Source organism: Triticum aestivum, chromosome 5D, assembly GCF_018294505.1.
Source record: "Triticum aestivum cultivar Chinese Spring chromosome 5D, IWGSC CS RefSeq v2.1, whole genome shotgun sequence".
Taxonomy (NCBI): Eukaryota; Viridiplantae; Streptophyta; class Magnoliopsida; order Poales; family Poaceae; genus Triticum; species Triticum aestivum.
Window position 1 is genome coordinate 218,188,609 of NC_057808.1, and position 20,365 is coordinate 218,208,973.

Sequence of the window (20,365 nt, forward strand, 5' to 3'; positions counted from 1 at the left end):
TATTTATCTCTAATCTCCACAAGAACAGGACCATTGTTTGAAAAACAACACTTGATTCCAGTGCTAAGTTTCTCCGTGAGAGTGAATTTACATGAAAAAAATAGAAACAGAAACAAAATACTCCCTCCATCTGGAATTAGTTGTCGCTCAAACGGATGTATCACTTTGAGCGACAAGTAACTCCGGACGGAGGAAGTACCAACTACTCCCTCCGTTCCCAAATATAAGTCTTTTTAGATATTTCAACAAGTGACTACATACGGAGCAAAATGAGTGAATCTGCACTCTAAAATATGTCTACATACATCCGTATGTTGTAGTCCGTTTGAAATGTCTAAAAAGACTTATATTTAGGAACGGAGGGAGTAATTATTACCACCATTTGTTGTAACCCATAACCAGCACAAATGTTGTAACAGCAATAAAAATTCCACGACATAGAACTACAACGTAACCAGTACTAGCATGCTGATAACATTATATCGCTGAATTTTCTCCACCATTAGCTAGAAACGGAAACATGCTATGATCCAAATTTATCAACAAGTTATTGACGAGAATAGACCAAGCACAAGCCTGTGAGCAGATAGCCAATTCAACAATCCTCTGGCGTCCAAAATGCAACCACCAAAGAATTTCATTTTGCATCTTCAACCTGATTCTCTGCATCAAGCACTGTAGAAGATAGGAGCCCAACATAATTCGTCAGGAACAGCATTTCGCATAGAAGCCAGGCACTAATTTCGCATAGATTTTCACTTCATTGTTAAACACAGCAGACGAACTGATTGAACAAAATATAATGGCCAAAAATTCCATATATATAATGTGATGGAATGGAACAGCACTGTTATTGTCGTGTTATAATCCTCGGTCACTCATCTCACCTCACCACTTTACTTTTCATCCCCTTCCCATCGGGGAATGAAATCAAAACTGCCGGAAACGCAACGGATGGAACTAAAGGGAGGAATTAACAGAAGTCAAAACTTTATCGCGAAAGCGACGAGGCGACTCGCCTCCGCCTCTCAGTCGAGGAAGCCGGTGCGGCGCAGGACGGTGTTGCGTACGCGGCGGAGGTCGCGGCCCTTGAGCGTCCTCCCGGCTCCCTCCAGCACCGAGCTGTGCGCTGCCGCGCGCCGCGCGACGATCTCGTGCGGCGGGACCATGGCGTCCCCGTCGTCGCCGCCACCGACGACGTGGGGCCACCTCCCTCTCCGCGCCGCAGCATCCGAAGGTATGCGCACCGGAGCCGACCTCGCCACCGAAGACGGGGTCAACGCGGCCTTCTCCGGGACGGCGCGGGCGGCGGATCGGACGGCAGGGCCGCCCGCGCGCTTCTGCTTCTTCTTAGCCTCGTCATCGGGAAGCGCGGCGAGGAGTCCCGGAGCTGAAGAGGCGGGCCAGAGGACGTCGAGCTCGAGGAGGTCGCCATCTGCGGCCGTGGCAGCGCCGTGGACGGGGGTGGGCATCGGGGGGCGGGACAGCAAGAGGCGGTCCATCGTTGTTATCCGGGGATCACCAGTACGGCGGGTCTCCGGCTACGTTGCGGCGCTCCGGCATCGGAGGTCGGGGAAATGGGGTGGGTTGGGTTGGGCGTGAACGAGGACACGATACCGGCGAGGGGAGGTGGGCGCGCGGCGGAGTTGTTACAGGGGAGGAGGAGGTTGGTTTCCTCGTTTGCATTTGGGCCCTTACTTGTTTTCTGAATACATCGTTAACCCTCTCTCCGTGAATTTAGAACTAGTGGTACTCCCTATTGTTCATAAATATAAGATGTTCTGATCTAAATGGGATGTACTCCTTTTGTTTCTAAATGTAAGTCTTTTTAGAGATTTCAATATTGACTATATACGAATGTATATAGACATAGTTTAGAGTGCAGATTCATTCATTTTGCTCCGAATGTAGTCCATATTGGAATATCTAAAAAGACTTATATTTAGGAACAAAAGGAATATATAGACATGTTTTAGTGTGTTTGTTCGCTAATTTCAGTCTTGTATACAGTCTATATTAAAATAAAAACATATTATATTTGTGATAAAAGAGAGTACATGATTTTTTTTAAAGATCGTCGTGAGAAATGTGGAAAAGTGAGTATATACAGGACGGGAACATTTGGCTCTCGGGTGTAATTAAATCAGATTTTTTTAAAGAAACTATAAGAAAGTCAAAAAATCCGAAACTTTGTGCGAACAAAGTAGATTTATTGTTGCACTATAAATTCTTTCGCGGAGAAATGACTTTCATGTTGTTGTGGACGTAAAAAGACAAATTTGTCACTATATACGAGATACTGTTCATGCTATATGTCCTAGGCAATTTGTCATTTTTGTTAGTTATTTTGTTATAGAGTATTTTTGTACGACAGGAACGACAGCTCAAGTTTGTTGGGAAAAGGTTTTGGAACATTTCTGATTTTTTTAAATAAAATCAGTTACCAGGTGTAATTATCACCATGTTCCAAAGGGTATTTTCCCTATATACAGAAATAACATCGGTAATAGTGAATTAGATCAAGTTGGGCATTTTGTGACGAGGTCAACCTGGGGATGGTGTGAAACACTTACACTCTGGTCTGTGGGCGTTGGTCGACGACTTCAACCTCATTGTTACTTTGGAGGACAAAAGCAACGTGCTATTCAATCATTGGATGATGGAAAGATTTCGACTCGTCATAAATAACCTTCTTCTGAAGGAGATTTATCTTGTTGGACGCCGCTACACTTGGTCGAATGAGGGCGGGAGGATTTACCATGTCTTCATCTCCAAGGACCGAAGAGAAAAGCCCCCTTCTTGCTTTCTTTCAACGTTGAGTACATTGGCTTCTGATCATTGTCCCCTCCTCTTGGACTTGGCCACTGGCATCTCATTATATACTCGCTTTCAATTCGAGAATATTTGTCGGTTATGGAGGAATTCTAGGAAGTAGTAGTCGCATCATGGAATTTGTTTTCCTCTAAGGGGAACCCTTTCTTGGTGATAGATACCAAGCTGAGGACTACAGCAAGGCACTTCAACCCTGGAGTGACCACTTGATTGGAAATATCGAACTTCAAAGGACTACAACAAGGCACTTCAATCCTAGAGTGATCACTTGATTGAAAATATTGAACTTCAATCCTCGTATAGTTGGATATAATTGCTCGTTGTGACGCCGCTATGGACATTATATGTCTATCGGCTCAGGACAAGTATTGTGTTCTCTTTTGAAAACAAAGCTTCTCGGCATCTAGACTCTTGAGCGTAGGATCACCCGGTCAAAGTGTTGGCTTTTGTGGCTGAAAGAGGGGGACATGGACACAAAGTTTTTCCACAGCCACGCAAATTATCGGTGTCATAGGAATCACATATCCACCATGCGGGTTGATGGCGTGGTGGTCTCCAATAAGGAGCAATTTCCTGATGCGATCAATACCTTTTATTGCAACCTTCTTTGCTCGATGCCAATTCACTAATTCACTCTCGATTTTGACTACCTTCATACCCCAGTTGTGACCTTAGCTCTCTTGAGAATGTCATCATTGTCGGATACGTCCATTTTGCATCATATTTTCCTACTGTTATTTATAGTGTTTTTATACTTTATAACACTTTATGGAGTAATTCTAATGTCTTTTCTCCCATAATATCCAAGGTTTACACAAAGAGGGAGAATGCCGACAACTGGAATTCTGGACCTGAAAAAGCTATGTCAGAGATACCTATTCTGCACATCTCCAAATGAACTAAAATTTTACGGAGAATTATTTTGGAATAAATAAAAATACTGGAGAAAAGAACTACCAGGGGGCAGCCAGGTGGCCACAAGGCACCAGGGCGTGATACATCCATTTTGCATCATGTTTTCCTACTGTTATTTATATTGTTTTTATGCATAATAATGCCTTTTCTCTCATAATATGCAAGGTTCACACAAAGAGGGAGAATACCGGCAGCTGGATTCTAGACCTGAAAAAGCTACGCCAGGCTACCTATTCTGCACAATTCCAAATGAGCTGAAACTTCGCGAAGATTTTTTATGGAATATATAAAAATTATTGGAGCAAATAAGTACCAGAGGGGCCCCACCAAGTGGGCACAACCCACCTGGGCGCCAAGGAGCCCAAGCGCTCCCTAGTGGGTTGTGCCCTCCTTGGCCCACCTCTAGTGCCCCTCTTCTGGTATATAAGTCATTTTGACCTAGAAAAAAATAAGGAGAGGACTCTCGGGACGAAGCGCCGCCGTCCCGAGGCGGAACTTAGGCAGGAGCACTTTTGCCCTCCGGCGGAGCGATTCCGCCAGGGGAACTTCCCTCCCGGAGGGGAAAATCATCGTCATCATCATCACCAACAACTCTCCCATCTTGGGAAGGGCAATCTCCATCAACATCTTCAACAACACCATCTCCTCTCAAACCCTAGTTCATCTCTTGTGTTCAATCTTTGTACCGGAACTATAGATTGGTGCTTGTGGGTGACTAGTAGTGTTGATTACATCTTGTAGTTGATTACTATATGGTTTATTCGGTGGAAGATTATATGTTCAGATCCATTATGCTATTTAATACCCCTCTGATCTTGAGCATGATTATCATTTGTGAGTAGTTACTTTTGTTCTTAAGGTCACGGGAGAAATCTTGTTGCAAGTAATCATGTGAACTTGATATGTGTTCGATATTTTGATGGTATGTATGTTGTGATTCCCTTAGTGGTTTCATGTGAACGTCGACTATATGACACTTCACCATATTTGGGACTAAGGGAATGCATTGTGGAATAGTTATTAGATGATAGGTTGCGAGAGTGACAGAAGCTTAAACCCTAGTTTATGCGCTATTTCGTAAGGGACTGATTTGGATCCAAAAGTTTAATGCTATGGTTAGATTTATTCTTAATACTTTTCTCGTAGTTGCAGATGCTTGCGAGGGGGTTAATCATAAGTAGGAGATTTGTTCAAGTAAGAACAGCACCTAAGCACCGGTCCACCCACATATCAAATTATCAAAGTAGCGAACACAAATCAAACCAACATGATGAAAGTGGGTAGATGAGATTCCCGTGTACCCTCAAGAAAGTTTTGCTTATCATAAGAGACCGTTTGGGCCTGTCCTTTGCCACAAAAGGATTGGGCTACCTTGCTGCACTTTTGTTATCATTACCGTTACTTGCTCGTTACAAATTATCTTGCTATCAAACTACTCGTTACTTATAATTTCAGTGCTTGTAGAGAATACCTTGCTGAAAACTACTTGTCATTTTCCTTCTGCTCCTCATTGGGTTCGACACTCTTACTTATGGAAAGGACTACGATTGATCCCCTATACTTGTGGGTCATCAGGGCGCGCCACCCCCTCCAGGCGTGCCCTGGTGGGTAGTGGGCACCCTGGCCCACCTATGGTGCCCATCTTCTAGTATATAAGGTCTTTTGACCTAGAAAAAATAAAGAGAGGATTTTCGGGACGGAGCGCCGCCGTCTCGAGGCAGAACTTGGGCAGGAGCACTTTTGCCCTCCGGCGGAGCAATTCCGCTGGGGGAACTTCCCTCCCCGAGGGGGAAATCAAAGTCATCGTCATCACCAACAACCCTCTCATCTTTGGGAGGCCAATTTTCATCAACATCTTCAACAAATACCATCTCATCTCAAACCCTAGTTCATCTCTTGTGTTCAATCTTTGTACCGGAACCTCAGATTGGTACCTGTGGGTGACTAGTAGTGTTGATTACATCTTGTAGTTGATGCTAGATGGTTTATTTGGTGGAAGAGTATGAGCATGTTTTGTTGGAGACCTGGTAAAAAATTGCTTGGCCTGAAAATTTCCTGGGACTTGCCTGGAGTATGTTTGGCTGGTATCCTCAAAAAATGGACACTAGCCTGGCCTGGAATGTGATTAGCCTGATGAAGTACCAGGCACAAGCATTAGCCTGGCCCAGGCGTCGGGAAAAGGTCGCCTGGGCTCACGCCTGGGTACTAATTGAATGTTTCCTTGCATGTTATCTAGTAAAAGCATGGCCTACCAATTATTTATAGGCTTGTAGCAGCTAGCCAGGCCAGGACGCATGCCAAACAAGTCACACCCAGGCTAGCCTCACCAGGAAAGATTCCTTGATTGCTTCAGGCGCATGCTAGGCTTCGATTTTGCCCAGGCACGAAGGCCAGGCATCGAACCAAACTGACCTTATATGTTCAGACCCATTATGCTATTTAATATCCTTCTGATCTTGAGCATGAATATTATTTGTGAGTAATTGCCCTTGTTCTTGAGGCCACGGGAGAAGTCATGTTGCAAGTAATCATGTGAATTTGATATTCGTTCGATATTTTGATGATATGTATGTTGTGATTCCCTTAGTGGTGTTATGTGAATGTCGACTACATGACACTTCACCATGTTTGGGCCTAAGGGAATGCATTGTGGAGTAGTTATTAGATGACAGAAGTTTCAACCCTAGTTTATGCGGTATTCCGTAAGCGGCTGATTTGGATCCATATGTTTTTTTAAGGAGGATGTTGAAGGAAATATGCCCTAGAGGCAATAATAAAGTTATTATTTATTTCCTTATATCATGATAAATGTTTATTATTCATGCTATAATTGTATTAACTGGAAACATGATACATGTGTGAATACATAGACAAACAGAGTGTCACTAGTATGCCTCTACTTGACTAGCTCGTTGATCAAAGATGGTTATGTTTCCTAGCCATAGACATGAGTTGTCATTTGATTAATGGGATCATATCATTAGGAGAATGATGTGATTGACTTGACCCATTCCGTTAGCTTAGCACTCGATCGTTTAGTATTCTGCTATTGCTTTCTTCATGACTTATACATGTTCCTATAACTATGAGATTATGCAACTCCCGTTTACCAGAGGAACACTTTGTGTGCTACCAAACGTCACAACGTAACTGGGTGATTATAAAGGTGCTCTACAGGTGTCTCCAAAGGTACTTGTTGGGCTGGCGTATTTCGAGATTAGGATTTGTCACTCCGATTGTCGGAGAGGTATCTCTGGCCCACTCGGTAATGCACATCACTATAAGCCTTGCAAGCATTGCAACTAATGAGTTAGTTGCGGGATGATGTATTACAGAACGAGTAAAGAGACTTGCCGGTAACGAGATTGAACTAGGTATTGAGAAACGACGATCGAATCTCGGGCAAGTAACATACCGATGACAAAGGGAACAACGTATGTTGTTATGCGGTCTGACCGATAAAGATCTTCGTAGAATATGTAGGAGCCAATATGGGCATCCAGGTCCCGCTATTGGTTATTGACCAGAGAGGTGTCTCGGTCATGTCTACATAGTTCTCGAACCCGTAGGGTCCGCACGCTTAACGTTTGTTGACGATATAGTACTATGAGTTATGTATGTTGGTGACCGAATGTTGTTCCGAGTTTTGGATGAGATCAAGGATATGACAAGGAACTCTGGAATGGTCCGGAAGTAAAGATTGATATGTGGATAGTAGTGTTTGATCTCCGGAAAGGTTCCGGAATCCATCAGAAGGGGTTCCGGATGTTTCCCGAAATGTTTGGGCACGAGAACACTTTATCTGGGCCAAAGGGTAAAGCCCACGAGGTTTTTGGAAAGCGCAAAAGGAAGTTTTGCGGAGTCCAGGGGCCAGATGCCAGGGTCCCTGGCGTCTGGGTCCAGACGCCGGGAACCCTGGCGTCTGGCCCTGGAGTCCGAGAAGGACTCTTGCCTTTCGGGTGAAACCGACTTTGTGGAGGCTTTTACTCCAAGTTTCGACCCCAAGGCTCAACATATAAATAGAGGGGTAGGGCTAGCACCCAAGACACATCAAGAAACACCAAGTCGTGTGCCGGCAACCCCGTCTCCTCTAGTTTATCCTCCGTCATAGTTTTCGTAGTGCTTAGGCGAAGCCCTGCGAAGATTGTTCTTCACCAACACCGTCACCACGTCGTCGTGCTGCCGGAACTCATCTACTACTTCGCCCCTCTTGCTGGATCGAGAAGGCGAGGACGTCACCGAGCCGAACATGTGCAGAACTCGGAGGTGCCGTGCTTTCGGTACTTGGATCGGTCGGATTGTGACGACGTACGACTACATCAACCGCGTTGATATAACACTTCCGCTTACGGTCTACGAGGGTATGTAGACAACACTCTCCCCTCTCGTTGCTATGCATCACCATGATCTTGCGTGTGCGTAGGAAATTTTTTAAATTACTACGTTCCCCAATAGTGGCATCCGAGCCTGGTTTTATGCGTAGATGTCATATGCACGAGTAGAACACAAGTGAGTTGTGGGTGATATAAGTCATACTGCTTACCAGCATGTCATACTTTGGTTCGGCGGTATTGTTGGATGAAGTGGCCTGGACCGACATTACGCGTACGCTTACGCGAGACTGGTTCTACCGACGTGCTTTGCACACAGGTGGCTGGCGGGTGTCAGTTTCTCCAACTTTAGTTGAACCGAGTGTGGCTACGCCCGGTCCTTGCGAAGGTTAAAACAGCACCAACTTGACAAAATATCATTGTGGTTTTGATGCGTAGGTAAGAACGGTTCTTGCTTAGCCCGTAGCAGCCACGTAAAACTTGCAACAACAAAGTAGAGGACGTCTAACTTGTTTTTGCAGGGCATGTTGTGATATGATATGGTCAAGGCATGATGCTATATTTTATTGTATGAGATGATCATGTTTTGTAACCGAGTTATCGGCAACTGGCAGGAGCCATATGGTTGTCGCTTTATTGTATGCAATGCAATCGCCCTGTAATTGCTTTACTTTATCACTAAGCGGTAGCGATAGTCGTAGAAGCAATAGTTGGCGAGACGACAACGATGCTACGATGGAGATCAAGGTGTCGCGCCGGTGACGATGGTGATCATGACGGTGCTTCGGAGATGGAGATCACAAGCACAAGATGATGATGGCCATATCATATCACTTATATTGATTGCATGTGATGTTTATCTTTTATGCATCTTATCTTGCTTTGATTGACGGTAGCATTATAAGATGATCTCTCACTAAATTTCAAGATAAAAGTGTTCTCCCTGTGTATGCACCATTGCCAAAGTTCGTCGTGCCCAGACACCACGTGATGATCGGGTGTGATAAGCTCTACGTCCATCTACAACGGGTGCAAGCCAGTTTTGCACACGCAGAATACTCAGGTTAAACTTGACGAGCCTAGCATATGCAGATATGGCCTCGGAACACTGAGACCGAAAGGTCGAGCGTGAATCATATAGTAGATATGATCAACATAGAGATGTTCACCATTGAAAACTACTCCATTTCACGTGATGATCGGTTATGGTTTAGTTGATTTGGATCACGTGATCACTTAGATGATTAGAGGGATGTCTATCTAAGTGGGAGTTCTTAAGTAATATGATTAATTGAACTTTAATTTATCATGAACTTAGTCCTGGTAGTATTAGCATATCTATGTTGTAGATCAATAGCTCGCGTTTAGCTCGCCTATTTTATTTTTGATATGTTCCTAGAGAAAAACTATGTTGAAAGATGTTAGTAGCAATGATGCGGATTGGATCCGTGATCTGAGGATTATCCTCATTGCTGCATAGAAGAATTATGTCCTTGATGCACCGCTAGGTGACAGACCTGTTGCAGGAGCAGATGCAGACGTTATGAACGTTTGACAAAAGCTTGGTATGATGACTAGTTGATAGTTTAGTGCACCATGCTTTACGGCTTTGAACCGGGACTTCAAAAATGTTTTGAAACGCCACGGAGCATATAAGATGTTCCAAGAGTTGAAATTGGTATTTCATACTCATGCCCATGTCGAGAGGTATTTGACCTCTGACAATATTTTGCCTACAAGATGGAGGAGAATTGCTCAGCTAGTGAGCATGTGCTCAGAATGTCTGAGTACTACAATCACTTGAATCAAGTGGGAGTTAATCTTCCAGATAAGATAGTGATTGACAGAGTTCTCTAGTCACTATCACCAAGTTACTGGAACTTCGTGATGAACTATAATATGCAAGGGATAACGGAAACGATTCCCAAGCTCTTCGTGATGCTGAAATCGACGAAGGTAGAAATCAAGAAAAACATCAAGTGTTGATGGTTGACAAGACCACTAGTTTCAAGAAAAGGGCAAAGGGAAGAAGGGGAACTTCAAGAAGAACGGCAAGCGAGTTGCTGCTCAACTGAAGAAGCCCAAGTCTGGACCTAAGCCTGAGACTGAGTGCTTCTACTGCAAAGGAATTGGTCATTGGAAGCGGAACTGCCCCAAGTATTTGGCGGATAAGAAGGATGGAAAAGTGAACAAAGGTATATTTGATATACATGTTATTGATGTGTACTTTACTAGTGTTTATAGCAACCCCTAAGTATTTGATACTAGTTCAGTTGCTATGATTAGTAACTCGAAACGGGAGTTGTAGAATAAACAGAGACTAGTTAAGGGTGAAGTGACGATGTGTGTTGGAAGTGGTTCCAAGATTGATATGATCATCATCGCAGACTCCCTATACTTTCGGGATTAGTGTTAAACCTAAATAAGTGTTATTTGGTGTTTGCGTTGAGCATGAATATGATTTGATCATGTTTATTGCAATACGGTTATTCATTTAAGTTAGAGAACAATTGTTGTTCTGTTTACATGAATAAAACCTTCTATGGTCATACACACCAACGAAAATGGTTTGTTGGATCTCGATCGTAGTGATACACATATTCATAATATTGAAGCCAAAAGATGCAAAGTTAATAATGATAGTGCAACTTATTTGTGGCACTGCCGTTTAGGTCATATTGGTGTAAAGCGCATGAAGAAACTCCATGCTGATGGGATTTTGGAATCACTTGATTATGAATCACTTGATGCTTGCGAACCATGCCTTATGGGCAAGATGACTAAAACTCCGTTCTCTGGAACAATGGAGCAAGCAACTGTCTTATCGGAAATAATACATACTGATGTATGCGATCCGATGAGTGTTGAGGCTCGCGGCGGGTATCGTTATTTTCTGACCTTCACACATGATTTGAACAGATATGGGTATATCTACTTGATGAAACATAAGTTTGAAACATTTGAAAAGTTCAAAGAATTTCAGAGTGAAGTGGAAAATCATCGTGACAAGAAAATAAGGTTTCTACGGTCTGATCGCGGAGACAAATATTTGAGTTACGAGTTTGGTCTTCAATTAAAACAATGCGGAATAGTTTCGCAACTCACGCCACCTGGAACACCACAGCGTAATGGTGTGTCCGAACGTCGTAACCGCACTTTATTGGATATAGTGCGATCTATGATGTATCTTACCGATTTACCACTATCGTTTTGGGGTTATACATTAGAGACAGCTGCATTCACGTTAAATAGGGCACCATCTAAATCCGTTGAGACGACGCCTTGTGAACTGTGGTTTGGCAGGAAACCAAAGTTGTTGTTTCTTAAAGTTTGGGGTTGCGATGCTTATGTGAAAAAGTTTCATCCTGATAAGCTCAAACCCAAATCGGAAAAATGTGTCTTCATAGGATACCCAAAGGAGACTGTTGGGTACACCTTCTATCACAGATCCGAAGGCAAGACATTCGTTGCTAAGAATGGATCCTTTCTAGAGAAGGAGTTTCTCTCGAAAGAAGTGAGTGGGAGGAAAGTAGAACTTGATGAGGTAACCGTACCTGCTCCCTTATTGGAAAGTAGTTCATCACAGAAACCGGTTCCTGTGACGTCTATACCAATTAGTGAGGAAGTTAATGATGATGATCATGAAACTTCAGATCAAGTTGTTACTGAACCTCGTAGGTCAACCAGAATAAGATCCGCACCAGAGTGGTACGGTAATCCTGTTCTGGAGGTCATGTTAGTTGACCATGACGAACCTACGAACTATGAGGAAGCGATGATGAGCCCAGATTCCGCAAAATGGCTTGAGGCCATGAAATCTGAGATGGGATCCATGTATAAGAACAAAGTGTGGACTTTGGTTGACTTGCCCGATGATCAGCAAGCCATAGAAAATAAATGGATCTTCAAGAGGAAGACGGACGCTGATAGTAGTGTTACTATCTACAAAGTTAGAATTGTCGCAAAAAGGTTTTCGACAAGTTCAAGGTGTTGACTACGATGAGAGTTTCTCACTCGTATCTATGCTTAAGTCTGTCTGAATCATGTTAGCAATTGCCGCATTTTATGAAATCTGGCAAATGGATAAACAAAACTGCATTCCTTAATGGATTTAGTAAAGAAGAGTTGTATATGATGCAACAAGAAGGTTTTGTCAATCCTAAAGGTGCTAACAAAATATGCAGGCTCCAGCGATCCATCTATGGACTGGTGCAAAGCATCTTGGAGTTGGAATATACGCTTTGATAAATTGATCAAAGCATATAGTTTTATACAGACTTGCGGTGAAGCCTGTATTTACAAGAAAGTGAGTGGGGGCACTACAACATTTCTGATAAGTATATGTGAATGACATATTGTTGATCGGAAATAATGTAGAATTATTCTGCAAAGCATAAAGGAGTGTTTGAAAGGAGTTTTTCAAAGAAAGTCCTCGGTGAAACTGCTTACATAGTGAGCATCAAGATCTATAGAGATAGATCAAGACGCTTGATAAGTTTTTTCAATGAGTACATACCTTGACAAGATTTTGAAGTAGTTCAAAATGGAACAGTCAAAGAAAGAGTTCTTGCCTGTGTTACAAGGTGTGAAATTGAGTAAGACTCAAAGCCCGACCACGGCAGAAGATAGAAAGAGAATGAAAGTCATTCCCTATGCCTTGGCCATAGGTTCTATAAAGTATGCCATGCTGTGTACCAGATCTATTATATACCCTTCACTATGTTTAGCAAGGGAGTACAATAGTGATCTAGGAGTAGATCACTGGACAGCGGTCAAAATTATCCTTAGTGGAATAAGGATATGTTTCTCGATTATGGAGGTGACAAAAGGTTCGTCGTAAAGGGTTACGTCGATGCAAGTTTTGACTCTGATCCAGATAACTCTAAGTCTCAATCTGGATACATATTGAAAGTGGGAGCAATTAGCTAGAGTAGCTCCGTGCAGAGCATTGTTGACATAGAAATTTGCAAAATACATACGGATCTGAATATTGCAGACCCGTTGACTAAACTTCTCTCATAAGCAAAACATGATCACACCTTAGTACTCTTTGGGTGTTAATCACATAGCGATGTGAACTAGATTATTGACTCTAGTAAACCCTTTGGGTTTTGGTCACATGACGATGTGAACTATGGGTGTTAATCACATGGTGATGTGAACTATTGGTGTTAAATCACATGGCGATGTGAACTAGATTATTGACTCTAGTGCAGGTGGGAGACTGAAGGAAATATGCCCTAGAGGCAATAATAAAGTTATTATTTATTTCCTTATATCATGATAAATGTTTATTATTCATGCTATAATTGTATTAACCGGAAACATGATACATGTGTGAATACATAGACAAACAGAGTGTCACTAGTATGCCTCTACTTGACTAGCTCGTTGATCAAAGATGGTTATGTTTCCTAGCCATAGACATGAGTTGTCATTTGATTAACGGGATCACATCATTAGGAGAATGATGTGATTGACTTGACCCATTCCGTTAGCTTAGCACTCGATCGTTTAGTATTCTGCTATTGCTTTCTTCATGACTTATACATGTTCCTATGACTATGAGATTATACAACTCCCGTTTACCGGAGGAACACTTTGTGTGCTACCAAACGTCACAACGTAACTGGGTGATTATAAAGGTGCTCTACAGGTGTCTCCAAAGGTACTTGTTGGGTTGGCGTATTTCGAGATTAGGATTTGTCACTCCGATTGTCGGAGAGGTATCTCTGGCCCACTCGGTAATGCACATCACTATAAGCCTTGCAAGCATTGCAACTAATGAGTTAGTTGCGGGATGATGTATTACGGAACGAGTAAAGAGACTTGCCGGTAACGAGATTGAACTAGGTATTGAGATACCGACGATCGAATCTCGGGCAAGTAACATACCGATGACAAAGGGAACAACATATGTTGTTATGCGGTCTGACCGATAAAGATCTTCGTAGAATATGTAGGAGCCAATATGGGCATCCAGGTCCCACTATTGGTTATTGACCAGAGAGGTGTCTCGGTCATGTCTACATAGTTCTCGAACCCGTAGGGTCCGCACGCTTAACGTTCGTTGACGATATAGTACTATGAGTTATGTATGTTGGTGACCGAATGTTGTTCGGAGTTTTGGATGAGATCACGGATATGACGAGGAACTCCGGAATGGTCCAGAAGTAAAGATTGATATGTGGATAGTAGTGTTTGATCTCCGGAAAGGTTCCGTAATCCATCAGAAGGGGTTCCGGATGTTTCTCGAAATGTTTGGGCACGAGAACACTTTATCTGGGCCAAAGGGGAAAGCCCACGAGGTTTTTGGAAAGCGCAAAAGGAAGTTTTGCGGAGTCCAAGGGCCAGCGTCTGGCCCTGGAGTCCGAGAAGGACTCTTGCCTTTCGGGTGAAACCGACTTTGTGGAGGCTTTTACTCCAAGTTTCGACCCCAAGGCTCAACATATAAATAGAGGGGTAGGGCTAGCACCCAAGACACATCAAGAAACACCAAGTCGTGTGCCGGCAACCCCGTCTCCTCTAGGTTATCCTCCATCATAGTTTTCATAGTGCTTAGGCGAAGCCCTGCGAAGATTGTTCTTCACCAACACCGTCACCACGCCGTCGTGCTGCCGGAACTCATCTACTACTTCGCCCCTCTTGCTGGATCGAGAAGGCGAGGACGTCACTGAGCCAAACGTGTGCAGAACTCGGAGGTGCCGTGCTTTCGGTACTTGGATCGGTCGGATCGTGAAGACGTACGACTACATCAACCGCGTTGATATAACGCTTCCGCTTACGGTCTACGAGGGTACGTAGACAACACTCTCCCCTCTCATTGCTATGCATCACCATGATCTTGCGTGTGCGTAGGAAATTTTTGAAATTACTACGTTCCCCAACAGATGTACCCCCGGCATGTGCATCTGGACGATGCATGCAACCATTTTATTAATTATTCACAAAGCCTTTACAAGTTAATACATCAGTAAGCCTGAAGCCACCATCTTGGCAACACATCTGTCGCTACTCTTATCCCCATGATGAAGGGGTGTTGAATGTCTGAGCCTAATACCAAACAGACATCGCACCAACACCTAACATCTAATGCCGGATGCCCCATCCAGGCCACAATACCTGGACTGGGTTACACACTGGTCCGACGCACTTTCAGTGGGCACCACATGTGCACGCTGTAAGGGTCGTCACCTCCTTCATCCATCGATCCATCCTCATATCAGATACTGACGCATCGACCTTGCCAGGCCTCTGCCATCGACGTCACCACGACGCAAGACAACGTCGGCCTCCTGCACGAGTTCATCGCTAATACGTCTCCAACGTATCTATAATTTTTTATTGTTCCATGCTATTATATTATCTATTTTGGATGTTTAATGGGCTTTACGAAGCACTTTTATATGATTTTTGGGACTAACCTATTAACCTAGAGCCCAATGCTAGTTTCTGTTTTTTGCCTATTTCAGTGTTTCGCAGAAAATGAATATCAAACTGAGTCCAAACGGAATGAAACCTTTGGGAGAGTTATTTTTGGAACGGAAGCAATCCAGGAGACTTGGAGTGTACGTTAGGCAATCAACGAGGAGAGCACGAGGCAGGGGGCGCGCCTACCCCCCAGGCGCGCCCTCCACCCTCGTGGGCCCCTCGTGGCTCCCCTGACCGACTTCTTTCACCTATATATACCCATATACCCTAAAAACTTTGGGGAACAGAATAGATCGGGAGTTCCGCCGCCGCAAGCCTCTGTAGCCACCAAAAACCAATCGGGACCCTGTTCCGGCACCCTGCCGGAGGGGGGGGATCCCTCACCGGTGGCCATCTTCATCATCCCGGCGCCCTCCATGGCGAGGAGGGAGTAGTTCACCCTCGGGGCTGAGGGTATGTACCAGTAGCTATGTGTTTGATCTCTCTCTCTCTCTCTCATGTTCTTGAGGTGATACGATCTTGATGTATCGCGAGCTTTGCTATTATAGTTGGATCTTATGATGTTTCTCCCCGTCTACTCTCTTGTAATGGATTGAGTTTTCCCTTTGAAGTTATCTTATCGGATTGAGTCTTTAAGGATTTGAGAACACTTGATGTATGTCTTGCCATGCTTATCTGTGGTGACAATGGGATATCACGCGATCCACTTGATGTATGTTTTGGTGATCAACTTGCGGGTTCCGCCCATGAACCTATGCATAGGGGTTGGCACACATTTTCGTCTTGACTCTCCGGTAGAAACTTTGGGGCACTCTTTGAAGTTCTTTGTGTTGGTTGAATAGATGAATCTGAGATTGTGATATGCATATCGTATAATCATACCCATGGATACTTGAGATCACATTGGAGTATCTAGGTGACATTAGGGTTTTGGTTGATTTGTGTCTTAAGGTGTTATTCTAGTACGAACTCTATGATAGATCGAATGGAAAGAATAGCTTCATGTTATTTTACTACGGACTCTTGAACAGATCGACCAGAAAGGATAACTTTGAGGTGGTTTCGTACCCTACCATAATCTCTTCATTTGTTCTCCACTATTAGTGACTTTGGAGTGACTCTTTGTTGCATGCTGAGGGATAGTTATATGATCCAATTATGTTATTATTGTTGAGAGAACTTGCACTAGTGAAAGTATGAACCCTAGGCCTTGTTTCCTAGCATTGCAATACCGTTTACGCTCACTTTTATCACTTGCTACCTTGCTGTTTTTATATTTTCAGATTACAAAAACCTATATCTACCATCCATATTGCACCTGTATCACCATCTCTTCGCCGAACTAGTGCACCTATACAATTTACCATTGTATTGGGTGTGTTGGGGACACAAGAGACTCTTTGTTATTTGGTTGCAGGGTTGTTTGAGAGAGACCATCTTCAACCTACGCCTCCCACGGATTGATAAACCTTAGGTCATCCACTTGAGGTAAATTTGCTACTGTCCTACAAACCTCTGCACTTGGAGGCCCAACAACGTCTACAAGAAGAAGGTTGTGTGGTAGACATCAAGCTCTTTTCTGGCGCCGTTGCCGGGGAGGTGAGTGCTTGAAGGTATATCTTTAGATCTTGCAATCGAATCTTTTAGTTTCTTGTTTTATAACTAGTTTAGTCTATAAAAGAAAACTACAAAAAAATGGAATTGAGTTTGTCTCATACGCTTCATCTTTTTAATATCTTTCGTAAGTATGATGAAAAGCAAAATTGTGCTCAAGTGCTAGAAGAAGAAGTCTATAAAATGTTTGGCACTAAATCTTTGAATGATGAGCATGATTGCAATGTTGTTAGTATGAACTCTTTGAATATCCATAGTACTAATGATGATTGCACTAGTTATGATGAAAATGTCTCCTATAAACATGTCAATTTTTGTGGAGTGCATTGGGTTTGCAAGTACACACCAAATAGGGAAGATAGATATTGCAAGAGGCATAAGCATTTAGAAACTAAATTGTTGCAAGAAAGGCTAGATGTTTGTGCTAAAAATTTAAATTTTCTTAGCCGTACTTGTGAACTTTGCAATGAACGGGGTCATTTAACTATCCGATGCAAATTGTTTCATGATCGAATCGTGTCCAAAAATTGTGATGACTTGATTTCCCTTGCACGTTATAATGAAATTAGTTTGCTTTTGGGTTATGAAGAAATGAAACGTCAAACTAAGATTATCCAGAATATAACCTCGAGAAATTCCTCGATATTGATCTAGAAGAAATTTATATGTATTGTGCGGTGAATTGCATTGAAAATCCTTATATTGCCAATTATATAAAGAAAATAAAACAAATAGAAGATGAAGAGAATACTAACGAACGGGAAGAGACTTCCCAATATTCTCCTATTATTTCTTATGATGAATCAGGTAACGAGGAGGAGCCTTCTATTCAACCAATCTCATTAATAAGGAGCTCCAAAAAGAGGATTGAACCTACACATGATGTGAAGAAGAAAAAGAAAATACGGAGAAGCAAAGGTAGAAAGGTATCCCTCCCAAATGATGTTGCTCCTACTACTCATTGTGATGATGATAATTGTTATACTATTGGTGCCATCCATACTATTAATGATGAGAGTGATTATGCTTATGATATGAAAAGGCCAAAGCTTGGGGATGCTATGTTTGATGAAGGTGATGTTTTTGAGAATATATTTGCTGCAATTAATGTTTGTCCTAAGATTGGGGATGCTACGTTTAATGAAGATGATATTTTTAGCCTCCCAAGTTTTGATGAGCAAATTTATTATGAGGATAGCATGCCTCCTACTTATGATGATTATATTTATGAAAGTGGGTTTGGAAGAGTGTCACCTTTAGGAAGTAATGATTCCACTATCTTGGAAGAGGTTTCAATTGATTATGATGAGAACAAAGTTGCTACTTATGATGATTATTGTGATGAAACTTATGCTATAAAAAGTAGTGATGATTATATTTATAAAACTTGTCATGATTATGATTACCTTTTTTTGAACATTACTCTTTTAATATGGAAGCAATTTATAGTATTCAAGTCTCTTATGATACTCCCACTATTCCGAAAGAGAATAAATTTGCTTATGTGGAGAGTAGTAAAAATTATATACTTGTAGATCATGAAAAGAATGCTTTAGATGCTCGTTATATTGTTGAATTCATTCATTATGCTACTAAAAATTATTATGAGGGAGGAATATATGCTTGTAGGAATTGCAATAATATCAAGTTTCCACTCTATGTGCTTAAAGTTTTGAAGTTATGCTTGTTTTGCCTTCCTATGCTAGTTGATTATTGTTCCCATAAGTTGTTTGATCACAAAATCCCTATGCATAGGAAGAGGGTTAGACTTAAATGTGCTAGTCATATTCTTCATGATGCTCTCTTTATGTTTCAATTCCTATCTTTTATGTGAGCATCATTGAAATCATCATGCCTAGCTAGGGGCGTTAAACGTTAGCGCTTGTTGGGAGGCAACCCAATTTTATTTTAGTTTCTTGCTTTTTGGTTCTGTTTAGGAATAAATAATCTATCTATATTCTGTGGTTTTATGTGTTAATTAGTGTTTGTGCCAAGTAGAACCTTTGGGAAGACTTAGGTGAAGTCTTTATGATCTTGCTGTAAAAAAACAGAAAACTTTAGCGCTCACGAGATTAGCTAAAACTTTTTACTGGAGAGTGATATTTAGTTGATTCTTTTTGAAGATGATTAATAGACAAATTCCTCAGGTCCACCTATTTATTTCAGAATTTTTGGAGTTACAGAAGTATTCGAATGACACAGATTACTACAGACTGTTCTGTTTTTGACAGATTCTGTTTTCTATGTGATGTTTGCTCATTTTGATGAATCTATGAGTAGTATCGGAGGGTATGAACCATAGAGAAGTTGGAATACAGTAGATATTACACCACTATAAATAAAGAATGAGTTAACAACAGTACCTAAGTGGTGATTTATTTTCTTATACTAACGGAGCTTACGAGTTTTCTGTTAAGTTTTGTGTTGTGAAGTTTTCAAGTTTTGGGTAAAGATTCGATGGACTATGGAATAAGGAGTGGCAAGAGCCTAAGATTGGGGATTCCCAAGGCACCCCAAGGTAAAATTCAAGGATAACCAAGAGCCTAAGCTTGGGGATGCCCCGGAAGGCATCCCCTCTTTCGTCTTCATTCATCGGTAACTTTACTTGGAGCTATATTTTTATTCACCACATGATATGTGTTTTGCTTGGAGCGTCATTTTATTTTCTTTTGTTTTGCTTGCTGTTTGAATAAAATACCAAGATATGAAATCCTTAAATGTTAGAGAGTCTTCACATAGTTACATAATTATTCAACTACTCATCGATCTTCACTTATATCTTTTGGAGTAGTTTGTCATTTGCTCTAGTGCTTCACTTATATCTTTTAGAGCACGGCGGTGGATTTATTTTGAAGAAATATATGAACTCTCATGCTTCACTTATATTATTTTGAGAGTCTTTAGAACAGCATGGTAATTTGCTTTGGTTATGAATTTAGTCCTAATATGATGGGCATCCAAGAGGGATATAATAAAAACTTTTATATAAAGTGCATTGAATAATATGAGAAGTTTGATTCTTTATGATTGTTTTGAGATATGAAGATAGTGATATTAGAGTCATGCTAGTGGAGTAGTTGTGAATTTGAGAGATACTTGTGTTAAAGTTTGTGATTCCCGTAGCATGCACGTATGGTGAACCGTTATGTGATGAAGTCGGAGCATGATTTATTTATTGATTGTCTTCCTTATGAGTGGCGGTCAGGGACGAGCGATGGTCTTTTCCTACCAATCTATCCCCC

The 20,365-nt window shown here is 42.0% G+C and overlaps 1 protein-coding gene across 1 annotated transcript; it reads right to left on the minus strand.

The window, feature by feature from the left end:
- Positions 1-795: 795 nt before the first annotated feature.
- LOC123120165 (uncharacterized) lies at positions 796-1,697 on the minus strand. Its single transcript, XM_044540167.1, has one exon. The coding sequence runs from the start codon at positions 1,500-1,502 to the stop codon at positions 1,029-1,031; it is 474 nt and encodes a 157-aa protein (XP_044396102.1). The 5' UTR covers positions 1,503-1,697; the 3' UTR covers positions 796-1,028.
- Positions 1,698-20,365: the final 18,668 nt, after the last annotated feature.